The 18,437-nt window shown below is 44.4% G+C and overlaps 1 protein-coding gene across 2 annotated transcripts in view; it reads left to right on the forward strand.

Moving 5' to 3' along the window:
- Nucleotides 1-10,528, forward strand: part of ETV6 (ETS variant transcription factor 6) — a 214,333-nt gene extending 203,805 nt beyond the window's left edge. For both annotated transcript variants that reach the window (XM_090272850.1, XM_090272851.1), the window contains exons 6-8: nt 4,028-4,170; nt 6,021-6,121; nt 10,007-10,528. In XM_090272850.1, coding sequence (XP_090128976.1) covers nt 4,028-4,170; nt 6,021-6,121; nt 10,007-10,112 — 350 coding nt within the window. In that variant the 3' untranslated portion in view covers nt 10,113-10,528. The remainder of the gene's footprint in view (nt 1-4,027; nt 4,171-6,020; nt 6,122-10,006) is intronic.
- Nucleotides 10,529-18,437: the final 7,909 nt, after the last annotated feature.

Raw genomic sequence — 18,437 nt, forward strand, 5'->3', positions numbered from 1 at the left:
AGGGTACCTTACAGGACAGGAAAGAGAGAGCCCCGTCTTTCTGCAATTGGGAAATGACTCTTCATGATGACATTGTACTCTAGCTAAATCCTTTCATAAACTTCCTCTCATGGAAGAGACAATCCAAATAATAGGCATTTGTTTAAAATATCCATGTGCCTTGATAGAGAAGGCCCTTTAGGAGAATGCCCTTAAAATTAATGACTGAATACCTTGTGATATAACATTTTTTATATGCATGTTCAACTGTTTTATAATGGGACGTAATTTTGTTTATAGAGTTTGATGAGTTTTATTACATAGTATTAAGCTTGATGATCAAAGAACATTGTATCTCAAAGAACACAATGGTGGTTACCAGAGGGGGGGGGGTTTGGAGACGGGCAAAATGAGTGAAGGGGGTCAAAAGGTACAGACTTCCAGTTACAAGATAAATAGGTCATGGGGATGTGAGGTACAGCATGGCGACTATAGTCGGAGATATTTTTGTACATATTTGAAAGTTGCCAAGACAGTAAAAAAAATTGTAACTTTGTCTAGTGACAGATGGAAACTAGAATTATTGTGGCGATCATTTCCCTATAGATATAAATGTCCAATCATTATGTAATGTTGTACACCTGAAACTAATACTATGCTGTTACATGTCTGTTATACCTCAGTTTTATAAAGAAAAAGGACATTGTACCCGTGCAGACATGGATTTCAACAAAGCTGAAAAACAATCTCCAAAGCATCTAGGGAAGTAAGAAGGATCTGCCTTTTACTTAATTGAAATCTTAAAAACAAAAATAACTCATGGCTCGAGCTTCAGTTGTGAAAAAAGAAGAAAAACGTGTGTGGTCAGGCAGTTATTTTTACCATCTGGCATAATTTTTAACTGAAGAAACAAAAACAATCAATAGTGTCTGTCATTAAAGCCACTTACACCGTGAGCTTGAAACAACTGCTTTATGCCACAAAATTCCTGTTACTACCTCCATTAGTGACTAATTCAATATGTCTTGAATGTCAACATATTTCTATTACTCAGCTAAAGTTGGCTTTGCTGGATTAAATGCCATTTAAAATGATTAAATAGCAGCTTGTTTAGGTTATTTTCACACTTATGAAAGGGAAAAGTTTTCAAGCTACAAATGGTTTTGAATCTTACAGGTAAAGACTGTTCTCTGGTAAGCCCACCCTTCATTTACCAACCGAAGAGCAGATAACCTTCCAGGTCTTTTTGTAGTAAATGGTTTGCATAAACATCCCAGTTTGACAAAAGACCAGCATGCTCCCCCCACCCCCAGCTGGGTAAGCCCTTACTTGAAAAATGGTTACATTTTTCTGTCTTATGAGAAATAGATGCTACCAATACAGTAAAAGAGAAGCACCAGAAACAATAAACGTGAAAGTCCTTGTGCACATGGGGATGAGGAGAACCAGCCGTTTGAGGACTGCCAATGTATTGGTCACCTTCATAAGGGCAAAATGTCTATATCAAACTACACAGGACAATCAGGTCATTTTTTATTATTAAATTTTATTAATATGAACGCTGTAGAGAATCACATTCCCAAACCAGACATCAAGCCTCTTTGTAGTAAAAATGATTGTAACAGGAAACAGCAGTTACATACAACACCTGCCCCCTGCTCCTCCACTCTCTGCCACACACACACACACGCCTTGTTTCTCCCGTTTACCAGCATTTAATGAGATGATAGTTGGTTTTGTCAGATATTTTCCAGTTGGAAGAGGTGATGGGAAATCAAAATGTATCTGCCATTTGATGGCAAGACCAAACCTGAGCAATTAATCCACAGCTCAGTTCTCCAGGAAAAATGTTGTAAGTGGAGGGGGTGGAAGCAGGGATAAGACACATTGCCTGTATCGATGCTTTGCCAAAAAATGGGAGTAGCCCTCTTCCTAGAGCTAGGTTATTCTCAGTCTGCAGTAGCATGACCTTGACTTCTCCAGGTACTTTATGATGCCCAGATTCCTCCCTCTGCCCCCGCCCCTCCCCTCAGCCTGCCGTCTGGCAGCAGGAACGCTGTGGCAGGTAGGGGTGGTGATGGAAATGGCTGGTCAGCTTCTGTTAGAATGGAGCTCGGACTCCAGGAGCCCAGTGTCATTGTTTTTAACATCGTTTGGCCATTTCCAAAACACAGTAAATCACACACCACATTAAGTTTTAGATGCAAGTAATCAGGGTTGGGGGAGAAGGACACAGTAAGAGACACTAAAGATTTATGGTCATTTTAAGTTTCATGATAGTCCCTAGAAAAATTTAAGACTCCCAGAAATGTCATATTTTACGCCAGTTCTTTCTGTTCAGAGAAAAAGTCTGGATTTCATAAAGGGTGCAAATAAACAGTTAGACCTTGCTCTGGAAAAGTCCTAAAATTGTACAGCTGTATACCTGTTCCCCAGCTTCTGTATATCTGTTCATGTGAAAAGTGTGGCACAGCATGGGCCTCAGAGTCACGTAGAGCCTGGAACCCTATGCATGCCCCTCACAAGCTGTGCCCACTGAGTCAATTACGAAATCCTGTGAGCCCCAGCTTCCTTGTTCATAAAATAGGAAGAGCAACAGCACCTGCCTCCTCATGTGTCACGGTGGTCACATGCAGCCATGTTTGCAGAGTACACAGCACAATGCCTTCAAAGAGCACCAAAAATACCATTGTTACTTTCATTACTTTATTACTTTGTCTTCACTCGCATTGTCACTCATCCAATAATCCTGTAAAGTAAGTCTTGCTAGTCCCGTTTCAAAAATGAGGAAACAGAACCTGGAGAGAGTCAAGAAACTTGCCCAAGGTGACCTGACTCAATTCCTCTTCCTGTAAAAATACTCCAGAGAACAGTGTGTTTATTTCTCTGGGAGGTGAATGTGCTGGCTTGAAGATACTCCCAGTCGCACCCAGAAACACCCTCCCAGGTCTCCCAGGCCTCGCCCAACAGAGGAAGTCAGCATGTTGTAGTGCAGGATCCTTGGAAAAGCTCCCAGAATCAACAGTGAACACCTGGAAATTGGGGCCTCTTCTTCCTCATCTGAAGGCCAGTCCAACATCAGCTCTCCATCCCTAGAAAGTACCCATCTATCCCCATCCACCTGTCAAGGCTCTGCTGGAGGGTAAACCACATACCATTATAGCACAAACTCAGAAAGCACTAGAAGAAAGGAATGGCGTGCACTACATCTCTGCCAACCCACAGCTAAAAGGCAAGGCCAAGCCCAGAGGCTGGCCTGTACTAACTCACTTCCTAAGTATTTGTTGCCTAACCAAATGATCCAGCGTCCATTGTAACAACAGAATTAGAGAAAGGGGACCTTTTGCACTGGGTTTCTTTCCACCCTGCTTTCATTACAATAAAACAGTTTTAAAGACCTCCAAAGTATGCTGTAGTGAGAATAGTTGTATTCTTTTTTTAAAAAAAAAAAACATGCTAATCATAGTTCCTATGGTCACAGTCACCAAGTCACAGTTTTTCTTTTCCCACAGCCTTTCACGCATCACGCCTTTTTCTGCTATTTTTTAGCCGACCCCAGTCTTCTCGTCTCAGTATCCCCCTGCAACCCCAGCATAACTTTGGCGCCACCACTTACACTACCTGCTCTCTGGAGCGCTGGGACTCTTCTGCCCTGTCACCCTGCCAGCCCACTCTTCAGCCCATTTTCAGAGCCAACCCATTTGCAATTCAAGCTTGCAATTCTCTCTCTCCTGTGGCCTCTGCTGGAATTCAAGTCATTGGTCTTGACCATGGATAAGTCACTTCCTCTCTGCAGGTTACTGTGACCCCATCTGTGCAAGGAGGCACTTGGCTTGGATGGTCTCTGAGGCCCTCAAAAGACAGGTCACCCTCCCCAGCACCATCCCACATGCCTGTCTGGACATAGGTCTCCCTGTAAGGCGAGGAAGTGAGGCAGCCCATTCAAACTAGGCGAAAGGAGTTCCTTACTTGCCTGTTTTCTGATTCTTGTCCTTGGCCTCCACAAGAAACGTTTTCAACAGTATTCTCTTGCCCTTTTCCCCTATAGACTGTCGACTGCTTTGGGACTACGTCTATCAGTTGCTTTCTGACAGCCGGTACGAAAACTTCATCCGATGGGAGGACAAAGAATCCAAAATATTCCGGATAGTGGATCCCAATGGACTGGCTCGACTGTGGGGAAACCATAAGGTAAAAGGGCACCAGATATTTGTTCCGTAAACTAGTGCCAAAAGAAAGCCTTTATCCCAGGGTTGGAGGATAATTGTCTGTCTTCTGCTTCCTAAGCCTGCCGGTAATTATTTAGTTTCTTCCTTACTGGGCAAACAATTAGACAGTTGCAAAGGGAAGGAGATAATTAAAGATGCCCCTTTCCGTTTGTTATTTAGGCCACGTGCCAGTTAATTCAGCATATCCTGCCTGGTCTGTTAGGGCTGAGGTCTGAAAAACCCTCACTCACATCACCTTGACCTTGACCCGGCCCTGTTACCCCACCATCCTTAGGAACAGGATAGCAGGGAAGCGCTGTGGGCTCCCTGACTCACAAGGAGCTTTGCAAAATGTGGCTTCGTTCTGCTCTGTCGGAAGTTCCCATGTTCCCGAAAACCCATTTCCACATGCAAAATACTCACATCCCAACTTCAAAACATCCCCCTTTAAAAGCAGACAGTACAAGAAATAGGTTTTCCCCATTATTTCCCACACTGAGAAGAAAAAATGGAATTTAAAAGGTAGTCTTTTAGAGTTAGGAAAACTATTCAAGTGTGTAGATAATAAAAAGTGGGTAAAACAACCAAAATGTCCATCCATGATTGACTGCATAAAGGAGCTATGCAACAGAATATTATTCAGCCTTAAAAAAGAAAGTCTTCAGTATGTAACAACGTGGATGAGCCTTGAGGACAGTATCCTAAGTGTGATAAGGAAGTCCCAGAAAGACGAATACTGCCTGATTCCACTTGCATGAAGTATCTAAAATAAACAAATTCATTGACTCAAAGAATGGAATGGTATTGCCAGGGGTTGGGGGAAGAGGGAAATTAGGAGTTACTAGTCAACTAAAGTTTCCTTTAAGCAACATGAGTAAGTTCTAGAGATCTGCTGTACAACATTGAACCTATAGTTAACACTAGTGTATTATACACTAAAAATTTGTTAAGAGGATAGGTCTCCTGTTAAGTGTTCTTACCACAATAAAATAAAATAAATAGAGCAAAGAACTTCCCTCCCCCTACCCTCAGCCCCCCCAAAACACTTGAATGAATAAATCTGTATTCCTACTTAAAAAAAAAATAGTAACCAAGATCCAACAAGGATCAAAGCCAGCAAGGTGCCGTAGTGGCACAACGCCAGATCAGCCAAATGGGAGGGGACATGGGGGCCCCAGCGACCGAGCTGTCCTGGCTGCAGCCTTAGAGGACCTAAGCGGGCCGTGACCAAATGTGGCAAGGCCCACTGCCAGACACTTCCGTGTGAGGGGCTGAGAAAAATCCTCCGCAGCGCCTACTTTGTGCCACAGCCCCGGGGCTCGGATCCACTGTATTCCTGCTTCCAGAACAGGAATTTAAACAACAATAAAAATCTCTTCCTTAAGATGACATACTAGAAACACAGTTTGAGAAAGGTCACTGCAACAAAAAAGAAAAGAAAAGGCTCTGTGGGTCAGAAGGTGAAGGATGACCCTCCGGTAGTGGGAGCCTGCAGGAAATTCCTTGGGCAGAGCAGGGCTGGTATTGGGAAAGGAAATAAGGGAGGTTACTGAGGGCTATGCCCTGTTAGCTAGAGCCCTGGGGCTTCTGACAAAGGGTGATTCACTAGGAGAAACCTCGGCCGCTACCTGTGTAAAAGCAAAGGGGTGGGAACTAATGGACCTGGAAGGCAGCAGATTAGCAGGTAGCTTCCCCAAACTAGCAGGGCTATAGGAGCAGCTGAAGAGCTTTTATTTTAATAGCTCCCCGGGTGCCTTTTCTGAGGTTCATTTCATTGTGTCTTTGTGCCTTTTTTTTTCCCTCTCTCTCTCTCTTCCTCCTTTGAACAAACAGAACCGAACAAACATGACCTATGAGAAAATGTCCAGAGCCCTGCGCCACTACTACAAACTAAACATTATCAGGAAGGAGCCAGGACAAAGGCTTTTGTTCAGGTAGCACTTCCTTTTTCTCCTTTCCTTCTTTTGGGAGGATATTGTTTTCTTTAAATAAGTGGGAGGATTGTTAAGATCTCTACCTGCCTATCTGACACTCAAAGCCATCGTGGCTACAAATCAGATACCAGGTTCTGGTATGTTAGAACTTATTTAAAAAAAAATTTTTTTTTTCTACTATGTCTGTCCTATAGTACAACCAAAACTAAGTAAACACAGTCTGACTCGCCTTTAAAATAATGCAATGATCAAATAGTATTATCTGGCATTAACACTCATTGTAGTTAAAGGGAACAACCAGAGTAATATCGTCAATGGCAAAGCAACAAATTAAACCTACACTTCAGGATACCAACGCTGTAATTCTGTAAGCTGTTTGTCAGGCTACAGTCACGATCTATGAGTGAATCATGAAATAGATTTAATGAGTCAGTCACAACTTGTTTTTTAAGTAAAATAGGACAGAATTGAAAATATCAGACTGTATCATATGAAATTAAGAGGGACCGTTGATTCACGAAAATTTTGTTATGTGTTAGTTGAGTCATGATGTAAAATGTATTTATTACAGTGCATTGTAATCAGAAATCAGAAAAGTGAAAGCTGTTGCCCTAGACATTCCTCTTCCCAGTATGCCTCACAGCTGAGTTCCAGCCATTTAAACTCCCACATAGATTGTGATTCCAAGTACAGTGTCAGAAAGGAGAAAGAATTAGAAAAGGAAGAAGAAGGGATCTAAAGGCCCAATCGGGAGATGCAGAGCACTGCTCTTCATGGGTGGTAATTGACATGGCGAGACCAAGTGAAAGCTGGGAGAAAATGGGATCAACAAACCACCTGAGGTCATGGGTTTGGCAGGTGGGACAGAAAAGACTTACAGATGGGGGCTAGAGATGTGCATTTGGAATTGTTTATGTACAGGTAGAAAATGACACCGTCTATGAGCAGATGAGCTCACTGGACAAAGCAAAGAACCTGGGCTTTAGCATTAGGAAGGAGCAGTAAAAACCAAGTGAGATCTTGAAATCAAATGAGAAAGGCTCTTCAAGAAATAGAAACAGAAGGGAATGAAGTAAAAAAGAACCACCTTTTTCTGGCTCTGCAGATGCCTTTCCTTCACCCTTCTCTCCTAACTTAGTACGTGGCTGTATTCTTCCTACTCTATAGTTTTTTCCTGAATGAATTGATCCTGTTACACAGCTAAATTATCACCTCATAGGTTATACTCTTAAATCTCTATATCCAGCTCTAAAATCTCCCTGAAATTTCAAATCTGAATTTCTAAGAGCTTCTTATACGACATGTCCTTTTTAATTTTATGTTAGCATCTCAGACATGAAACATTCCAGACAGACCGAGAAATATCCGCCCTGAAGATTCTTGTTTCTCATCAGTGGCATCATCATTGTTTTAATCAACCGAACTTGACACTCCAGTTATCTTTGACTCTTCCTATACCCAAGTCAATCACTATGCTGAATTGACCATTGGCTCCATTCTGTATTGCAGGGGCTAGAAACCTGGGAACCACATGTCCCAAGATTTCTTATGAACAGGTTCCTGACTGGAGCAGTATTCCCTCACTTATCGTGGGTATTACATTCCAGACCACCGACCCACCCCACTCCACCCCCCGCAAAGTAGGAACCTTACATTTATTCTACACTCTTAAACCTACGGAACTTTAACAACATCCGTATACAGTACCGCAAAATCCCACGATATAGCAAAAAATCTGCAATAAATAATTAAATATAATATTTTTAAAAATCCTGTGATACAGCAAGGCCACAATAAGTGAACCACGATATAGCGAGGGACTACTGTATACCAATGATAAGCACCTTCTTGTGCTTTGGAAGATTAAAGAAAGGCAAAAGCATTATGATTGCTTCCCAAGCAGTGGATACTGATAGCTTAACATCATATTCACACCCAGATTAATTCAACATTCTCTTTCTACCTCTGGTCCACGCTCCTGCCTCCCAGATTTATAATATACACTGCCAGCTACCCGACAACTCAAATATGATTCCCTGTGCTAGAAACGTATATCCTTTAACTTTTGCTTTTTTAATACATAGGCTCTGTAGGTCCATCTCAAATCCACTACCTTTATACGGTCGTCTTCATCTGCACAAACACACAGATATCTTCTTCTATCATCTCTTGGGTTCCCTTGGCCCTAAACCACATAATGAAGTCCTTCTCCCCACAACTAGATCATAACCTCCTGGAAGGCAGAGGGTTATATTTTGTATAATTCTGTCTTACAACTTATGGAGGCTTTCAACAACTATTTCTTGACAAGCATAGCATGGAATATCAGAATCTTAATATGGAAAAACAGTCAAAAGATGAAGGGGTAGTCCAAAGGGCCAAATATAGTATATCTGTGGGGTTGGCCTGGAGGAAATCATTAGTGGCTTCAGGTGTTGAGAGAGAAGTTTTAGATAGGGGAGAAAATGTAGAAGACAGGCTGCAGACGCTCCAAATCATACTGCTTGAGAAGTTCGGTAATACGGGCAGAGAAGAAAAGCCATGGTGGTTGGAAGGTTCATAGGTTTCCAGTAGTGATTTTTAACAAGATGAAAAGGAAAGAACAGTGCTATTAGTGAGGGAGATTAGTCGTTTTTGAGGAACTAAGTGTTGCCAGCCAGACTTGCCACAAAAGGAAGACTTCTTGGTATAAAACCCAGGGTGTAATCAAGTGAAGTGTTAGTGGGTACTCTTTGTAAGATAGATAGGAGTTGAGGGAGGGAAGGCTTTGCTGTAGAACTGGTGCCATCAGCAGCTCTTTGATGATGAGGTGGAGCTCAAGGAGTGAGCAGGGCTCAGACAGGGAAAGAGGGAAGAGGGTTCCGAATACGGGCCAAGTGAGAGGTTTGGAGGATGGCATGAGCCAGGATCGTAGAGGAAAAAGACTCGCCATACTGGAATGGAGGATTCATGCTAGTAAATAGTGGAAATCAAGTGTTTCCTGGAGAAGGTGACAAAGGGCCCCAGTGGGAAGGCAGAGAGCCTATCCTTGACTTGATAAGTGGCCATCATAGGCTTTTGAAGATAGAGGAATGAGAGAAAATGTACAATATGTGTTAAGACAGTTCCTCTGGTGCAAGGCAGAGAACATGGGAGGGGCACAGCGTGCCAGCCCAGAGCTGGGCTGTGGAACAGCACACTCACACTGTAAGGGCAGGACATTTGTATCTGGCTGCCTCCTGAACCATGGCAATCATGGTTGAAACATGTCACCGGAGTTATTTCCATGTGAACCCAATGAACAAGAAAATAAGGCTTGCTGTATGCACCTCGCTGTGTAGGAAGATAAACCAAAGAGGATTCATTGTTTACACTCAGGAAACATCCGTGATAACACTGAAGATTTTCTTTTTGCTTTTCTGATTTCCAAAAGCACCACTATTCACTGACCCAATTATCCAAAATTTCCACTCAATGTTTAATTGTATCCATTGAGTTAAATTCCACTTTTGGATACCATTCCCTGGACTTATAGTCCAGGGTGGAAATGGCACTACAGCTCCCATGGGTCCTTGTACAATGTAACTCTCTCAAAATAAGAACAACAGATAAGTGAGCCATGCCAGGGTCCCCTTGTGTGGCCACGCAGGGACACACTGTGCCGTGCCAGTGGGTGCTCACTGCCTTGCGGTCATCATAGCCTTTTTTATAGTTATTTCGCCATTTTTCAAGCAGTCAGGGCAAGGGGTGCCTTTTTCTAATTGGCACTAAGTGAGCATTCAGAGCTGGTTCAGTAGCTCTCCAGCTGTCGGAGGCGATAGGGCCTTTCCTTTTAGGTTCGAGTTCAGGGTGAAGACCGCTTTAGGAAAATGTAATCCCTTGACTCCTCCATGTGCTCTCCCAAAGGTTTATGAAAACCCCGGATGAAATCATGAGTGGCCGAACGGACCGTCTGGAGCACCTTGAGTCCCAGGAGCTGGATGAACAAATATACCAAGAAGATGAGTGCTGAAGGCACCAACCGACCCCCTCGCAGCGGGCCGCCGCTGAGGGAGCCCAGCCCCCCAGGACCGCTGGAGACGGGACGGAGCAGGCGGGCTGAGGAGAGTGGGGAAGAAAAAGACCCAGAAGTGGGAGTGACCCTTCTCTTGCAGACCCGGAGGGACCCCAGAGCACCTTAGACAAACCACCCGGCAAAGGCGGGGCTGGCATTCTGGCCAAGGGCGCGAGCCTGGGACTCGCGTTTCGCGTTCCCGACTCATTCGGAATCTGTCTGTAATTCCTCACCCTCACCCTTCCGTCCACTGTTAGTTTCATGGCATTTTTGTTTCTGTTTTTTTAAGACCATGCAGTTTGACTTTTCATCGTTCATCTAGGGGAAGACATCCCAGGTTGTTTTCTTATGGAAATATATATCTATTACATATATATATATTTTTTTTTTGCAAATCTCACAAAAGTGCGGCAAACCCAGTTGTTCAGGAAAGAGAATATTTGCAGAAAGGTTCAGGCTCCTCTCTCCTGGCAAGTGGATCAGGTCTGTTCCTGTTGCTGTTAGGTCTTGGCTGGGAGTGGGGGAGGGAAAAAAAGATGCTTTTAAAAAAGATAAAGTGAAAAGGGGGGCTCTCTTTTTCTCTCTCCTCTCTTTCCTTTCCTGCGCCTCCTCTCCCAAGAGTTCAGCCTGTTGGAGAGTCTGGGAGCAATTGGCACCTAAGCAGAATTGGGGGCCTGGGTGCTTTGGGGCCAGCACTGCTAAATCAAACCCACACCCCGGCATTTGGCTGCCTGTCGGAGGGAGGCCCAAAACAGGAGATGAGTGTTGGTCTAGCAGACCGCCCTGGACATGGCCGTGCGAGTCACGCAGCTCTGTCAGAGCGTCAGCTCAGGATGGAAGGCTGTCCGAGTTATTTGGACGGCCCTGTCACCTTGGGATCAGCTTTACCGAGTGGAAAATCCAAAAAGACCACAGAGGCCTGATGGTCTGCAGGTTAGAGAGGCTAGTGAGGCAGGTCAGGTCTTCTCTTCTCCAGCCCAAAGGTTGTCACATGGTCAGCTCCAGGCCCGCACCTATTTTTTCAATTCCTAGGCTTTTTAGAAGTTTCGTTGTCCCCATAGGACACAGGACATTTGAGAGGGGAGGACCCTGGAGTGCACAGTCTTGGTTGCTGCCGGTGTTTACCCAGCGTGGGCAGAAAGGAAATTCCTCAGATACAATACAGTAATACAGCACCGTTTCCTTCTTTCCTCCTTGCATAGCTGTGTTTCAGAATTGACCCATTCGTGGCTCTTTTTCACCTCAAAATAAGCTCAATAATATCTTTGAAAGTGAGGTAGGCGCCACCCCTTAGTACTTCAGATGATAACATTTTTAGAGAGCTGTCTGGGTTTGCTTTCCTTCTCTAGCTGTCTAAATTGACTCTTCCAATACAGGTTCAGATTCCAATATTAGGAGTATGGTGTATTTTTAATTCAAAAGATTAGACCGGCCTTACAAAGCATCTCATAGGTCCTCCAGGCTGCGTGTGTGACTGTCAGCAGCGGGTCCCAGGTGAAGCTGCCAGACCCCCAGCCTCTTCTCTAGGCACCTGAGTTGAATCAGGCCCACACGATTCTCCCCCAGCCTCCTGACAAGGACACCAGCCGGGGGGCGGGGGAGGAGACACAAATAAATCGACTGTGGTTTAAGGACACTGGAATTAAGGAGATGATCAGGCTCTTCAGTCTGTCCGTTCCTGCCTCATGTCACACCACACAGACATATGGAGGTGCCCAGCTCGCTTTCACCATCCCACAGTCCCCCCACACCCGCTTCCAGAATCTCGGGCTTGCAGTGAGGCCAGGGACCTTCAAGCCTCCCTTTATGAAGGGTTTGGTCTGCAGCGGCTTTGGAGGGTGAGGAAATGCAGCCGGATCCCAGCGTGCCACAGATGTCTTTCAAGAGTGTTCGGCAGCACACCTTGATACACTTCCCAGCCTCAGAGGTGACTGATGTTGTATCTCAAAGGGAGAGATGTAGCCAGATACCTGGTGTGTTGCGAAAGCTGGAGAGAAAGGGTGGATTTTTACGGGGGCCCATTGTGTGATTGTGAAATCAGACACCAGGGCATGATGCTCTTCCCTAAGATCGGGACATCTCGTTCTGTTCCCTGTACCAGGTCTGAGGGGTCAGGCTCTTATCATTCCAAGAACCTTAGGGTTCAATTATGGAGGAAAATCCTCTTGTGCCCCAAGGATTTCTGTATTAAAGCAATATTCAGTGAGAATATATAAGACTTAGGATGACACCTTCAGCCACTTAAAGAAGAAATAGAAGGTGCTAACTCCAGTCTAGTGTTGATTTCCCACCCAGGTATTACCAATAATGATTTTCTGTTGATTCCCTTACCAGCAAAAGACCTTCCCACTTGTTCTTTGAGAGAACACCTGGGCAGTGCTGACACCAGGGGTACAGGAGTCACACACTGCAGACCCCAGAGACTTCAGATCGAATTTAGCAAACCTTGATGAAGCACCTGTTAGACACTGTGAGGAATTCAAAATTGAATCAGGCACAATCCTTCCCTCTGAGAGCTTACATTCTACCTGCAGAATCCATCCAGCATGACAGTTCTCACTTCAGCACTACGTACTAGGGGTGATGAAAATGTCACCTGGGTCCCAGTTGAAAGCACGTCTATGACCTAAATAGTTGGTCTTTTCCTGCTGCCATCATTCTTGGCTGCATAATCAGAAATTGAGAAAGGAAAATGCAGAAGGGGGCGGGGTGGGGTGGGGATTCTGCTCTCTCCACCTGTGTCCGGATCGGATACTATCACTGCATCTTGAAATCCTCTAGCATCTTCTCCCTGCGCCTAGAGTTAGCTGGGGTACCTGCTAGATAACAGTGGCCTTTGGCTGGACTGGCTATGTGGTAGTAACACCATCTCTAAGATCTTTTTATCCCAAGGCAATTGGGTCTGTCCTAAGGCAGCATCACCTATGTTCCAGATCTCTGAGCCGGGACCAGGGGGGAGGGGAGAAGTCCTCACAGGAAAAGAGGAACAACAGACTGATGGATTTGCTCCTTTCAGCGGTGTCTTTGGAAGCCTCTGATCCATTGTCTTTTTACACTGAGAACATAGATTTAGCTGAGACTTAAAGGCTATGGCAGGATTCACCTAACCACCATTTCCCCCTTTCCCTACCTGGGCTCCAGCTCTGAATACATTTTTGAAATATGAACTCCCTTTTGCAGAAAGGGAAACCTGAGTATCAGAGAGGTAATAGGATTTGCCCTAAGAGTAGACAGCGTGCCAGGGACAGAGTTTGGTTTGGGATCCAGCCTGATCATACCCGCATTTGACCCGTTCTCACCCAGGAAGCTGAAGATAAAAGGTCCGGGAAAATACACAAAGAACAAAGGGCATTTCTCTCTGCCCAAGCATTCGGTGCTAGTTAGTTCTCTCCCACTCCACCTGCTTCTCTTCTGGGCAGAAACCTGGAATGAAGGGAGAGTGACACCAGGAAGCCAGCGCAGGGGGAGGGAGGGGACACAGTGATCCCTGCCCATCTAAAACCACAGCAGACTAACCCGATACTCTGGGCCCGACCGGCATCAACACTAAACAACTGCGGACTCCCTGACTTCTTCACACATGCCAAGGGAACATTCTTGAAGATTTCTCTTTGTGACTGCAACCACCTGAAAACCAGAATCTCTTTGTCTTTTCTCTCTTTTTTTTTTTAATTTCTAATCTCGTTGTTTATGAGGTGTGGGGTTTATAAGGGACTGAATCAAATGAATGTAACAAAAAGAAAAAAAATGCCTTTTCTCAGGGCCAGTGAGTTGCAAATAATTTTTAAAGAAAAGCCTATAATTGCATCATCTCAATAAATTTTTTATTAAAAAAGAAAAATCCCAAGTGTCTATTTTTAATAAGATGAAATGGAGTCAGACAGGCAAGGTGCTCCAGGGAGGTCAGTCCTGTCTCCACTCACTCATGGTATAAAGGGCAGCCTTGGGTTTTCCCTGGCAGGAAGCCTGGGTCACACAGCGGTCTGCAGACAACCTTTAAACAGGCAGCACCAGTTCAGAGCTGAGCAGCTGCCACAGGTGGAGAAACCAGCCAGGAGGAACCCCGATCAGAGATGCTTGGGTCCTATGCTGTGCCAAAGGTGTAACAGTACACAGAGGACTGAGGTGAGTCCAAGAGTTAAAGGACCCCGGGCCTTTTCACGAGATAACTGCTCCTTAATTCCGCTGAAGCCTATAGGTGCTGAGGGCATGAATGGGGGTCAAGCTCATATCTACATACCAGACCAGAGGGTTGCCACACAGCTCGGTCGGCACCATGCTCAGAATGTCTCAGCAGCACGGGCCAATGGAGCCAACTGCCAACCTGTAGATGCTTAGAATTTCAACATAAAACAACCAGAACTATCTATTTGTTGTCATTGGTGGGTAGAAACTAAGAGAAGAATGGAAAATGAAGCAAATTACGGTTTGTTAGCAACTCGGATGTAGGTGTGGAAAGCAGAAGTTTGAACTGAATGGTCTCAGAGAATGTTGTTAGGTGATTTCTGTATTTAAATTGTCCCAGGTACACTGACTCCCATGACCTTGGATTGGCTGCTGAAATGTGGCCCTATATGCTATATCATCAGAGCACAGAAACAAATAATAAGGGTCTAGGTATTTCCTGTGGTGCTAAAAATGCATCTGAAGCTACTTTTTCTATAACCAAGAATTAATGTCACCTGGGAATTGCTAGACATGCAAAGTGTCAGTTCCCACCCCATAAACTGAACCATAAACTTAGGTGGGGGGCTTAGCAATGTTTTCACAAGCTCTAGGGGTGAATCTGATATGCACTAAAGTTTGGAAACCACTACTTACATCAATTTGTTGAAAAACAATGTGTGGCCATTTGAACAGTACACAGAATAATTGACAACTAATTTGCATTAATAGTACACACAATAATGCTGCTTTCTAATACTGGATATACTGCAGAATTAAGTTAAATGAACACAGAATTACATACCAAAGTTCTCTTCCTCCTTCAAACCTTTTAAGCAACAAGTTTGCTCTAAAAATTAGCTCTTTTAAAGGGTAACTAACATCTTACCTGCCCTTAAAATATAGTCATTTATTCATTTTCATCGATTTATCTAACCAGCCTAATCTAAAAAGAAAAGTCAAAGGATCGTTCTCATCTGCTAACTGACCTTGGCTGTCTGTCCCTGGAATCCATAAGGTGACCACTGAACTAAGCTAGCGCTTCTCAAACCTGAAAAGTGCTTGCAGATCACTTGAGGGCCTTGATTAGAAAAAGAAAGCAGATGTTGCCGGTAATAGCAACATCTTGGGAAATATGGGCAGAAGGTCTGCTCTTCCTCCCTGCTCCGTCCGGGTGAAGCTTGAGATTCAGCATTTCTAACAAGTGATTCGATGCTGCTGGTCCTCAGACCGCACTGGGTAGCAGACCAGTGTTCTGCCTTCAAGCCCTGAGATTCTGACCCTCGTGCAAAACTGAGCTAGCCTCTCTCTTTGCTGCATTTCTTTGCCCGTTCCTCCTAGAATAGTCCCTGGGGCCAATCCTGATCAAAAGCTTGTTTGCCAAGTGAAGGAACAGCTGTTCATGACCTAGACCTTAATACTGGTGCTCATACGGAGATGCCTCAGGTTAACCCTCCTTACGGGAAGGGAGTGAACACTCCTGTGGTCACTGCCGCTCGAGAACTTCAGCTTCTGAAAAGACCGGTCTTGATCGCTGCGAGGAAATAGAAAACTGACAATACCATTCTTGTCTTTCCAAAAGACAATAGGATAGATGAGCAGCTCTTCCATCCCAGCTGCCTGAGATGTTGACCTTAGATGGGGACAATCTTGGGGGCAGTGTCCTCACTGTCAGTACTTACAGATTTTGTCTTTTCTTTTTTTTTAATTAAGGACCTCAGTCACCCCTGCTAGACTGGAGAGGTAGTCTCTGCCAGTAAAAATCTCCAAGGAAATTCTGCCTAGTCTCTTTCAAGGCAGTGGAAGACGATTCACTTCCTCCCCAACCCCTCTTAGCAACACTCTTCTGCAGTCCTCTGAGGGTCTCTGTGACTTTCCCCTCAGCCAGAGTTTTGGTCATGAGATCCTGTATCAGACCACCCAAGCCAGCCCTTGCTTCCTCCGATGACTCTGGCAGTGCTACGCACTCCCTCCTTGGTGTCCCCACTGCAAGTGCGTCTGTAAAAGCGACCCAGTGCCCGCCTGCGATGGGTTGCTCAAGTTTCTCTGCCCCCTACTAGGGCTCTCGGAGGGGAGGAAAGTGTTTTATGCACTTTTACACTAACAGCCCCCTGCAGGGTGCCTGGCACAAGCGTATCTTAAGAAGTGTTTTGAATGAGGAAGTCAAGTCAAAATCTTTGTGATCTTAGGTCACACAAAAATTTCTTAGGACACCAAAAACACAACCCATAAAACAAAAAATGTGACAGACTGGACATCATCAAAATTGAAAATTGCTCTTCAAGTGATACTATTAAGAAAACAAAAAGCCATAGACTGGACTCTTATGTATAAAGTAAGAAATTTATTACATGCACTGAACATATCTTTATATTTTTACTTTATCTAAAATTGCCTTGAGTTATTTTTCCATTCATAACTGGATAGTGTTAGTCACTCACATAAAAGACAAAGATATATGTCTACTATAATAAAACCATCTTCAAAAAATGTGTTTTAAAATTCTTCTGTCATATTGGCAAAACACTTTTCACTATTCTGTAGTTCATATTTACTCTTTCCTTTTGTGAATTTCTGAAGTAGCCTCTTGGGAGGCATGGAAAGGGTTTTCAAATTAGACAATAAAGTAAATCACTTATTTCTGATAAACCGCACTTGGCCTTAGAACTTCAGCCTATTGCAATTACAGGCAAAGCAACATTTTCAAAGAGTGGGTTTCAGGGCTGGACAACAGCCTGCAGTGTCAAGGTGCTGTGTCAGGAGCAAAGCTGTCCTCAGAGATAGGGCAGTAACAGGGAGGGTGTTGGTTTTGTCCACCCGAGGATTCTGCCTACTTGGGCTCAGGATCCACCTTTCACTTTGGGGGTCACATCAGGAATCCCTGATAGAGACCTGAATTCACTGGTACCAACTCTCTGATGTATTCTATTCTGATTTCGTGTCCCTTACATGACAGGGGCCGACACATCTGGCTGGCCGCCCTAACAGAGCAGAGTGGTTAACCGGTGCGATCCTAGTCACGGTGCCTGGCTCCAAATCCCACACTTCCTCTCACCAGGTAGATAACCTCAGGCAATTTACTTAACATCTCTGTGCCTCAGCTTTCTTAAATGTAAAATTGGGATAACGATAATATTTCCTACTTCACAAGGATGTTTATGAGGATTAGTGAGTTATTACAGAGAAAGGGCTTAGAAAAGTACAGGGCACGATAACTATTACCCTTTATTACTTTTATACTTCACTCCGGATCTGCTGAGCCACAACCAGCTACATCATCCCAAGATGCTCTGCTTTTATCAGTCCTACATATTAGATTCCCCGAAAATAAACCTTCTTTAAAAAGTTTCCACTGCTTCTGATTTATGTTGTTTTAGCGGAAAGAGTGCAACCGCATTATGTTGCAGATAAGGAGTCAGAGGCCAGGCCAGGTGAGGGCTACCTGAGCCCTCCTGCACCCCACAGCTGCCTGAGCCAGGGCCCCCGGCCCAGCATCCTCTGTGGGCCAACTTCTCAGCCTCACGGAGCAACTGGGCACTCAGTGACATTGACTTGTGGCAATAGACTCAACCCAAGGGAACTATTGGCTTGATTTGGGTTTACTGAGAATATTTTAATCTGGTTTTGTTTCAGTTCAGTGGCTTTGGGAAATGTGTAGGTTTTATTCTATTAAAATTGGTTTGCAAGATTCCTTGATTTATGGTGTTGCTTTCTTGTTAAGGAAGGCCTGGCTCAGCTCACATGTGCATGAAACAATGTAATTTGGGTTCCATTTGGGGACTGGAAAATTAGAATGTTGCTTTTGAGGGAGCCACGTCATAAAGCCTGAGAAGTGTGGCCATTTGGGAAAGCAGAAGGTCCAGCCATGACACGCCCCTGACCATCTTGCTCATGCTGGACTCCTGCTTTCCTTTTAGAAAAAAGAAAAGTGCATATGACCAGGGTGAGAGTCTCCTCTTTCCAGTCAAGATGGATCTTCCTACAGAACAGCAGGAGGAATAGTAGCCATACAGCATTCTAGTCCCATCTAACCACTATCTCCAACAATTTGCTGTAGGTTGAGCCTCAATTTCTTGGAGAATTACTTTCCTCAAAGCACATTTGAAATGATTCAATGAA

This window comes from Furipterus horrens, unplaced genomic scaffold, assembly GCF_987537825.1.
Source record: "Furipterus horrens unplaced genomic scaffold, mFurHor1.1.pri manual_scaffold_4, whole genome shotgun sequence".
Lineage (NCBI taxonomy): Eukaryota > Metazoa > Chordata > Mammalia > Chiroptera > Furipteridae > Furipterus > Furipterus horrens.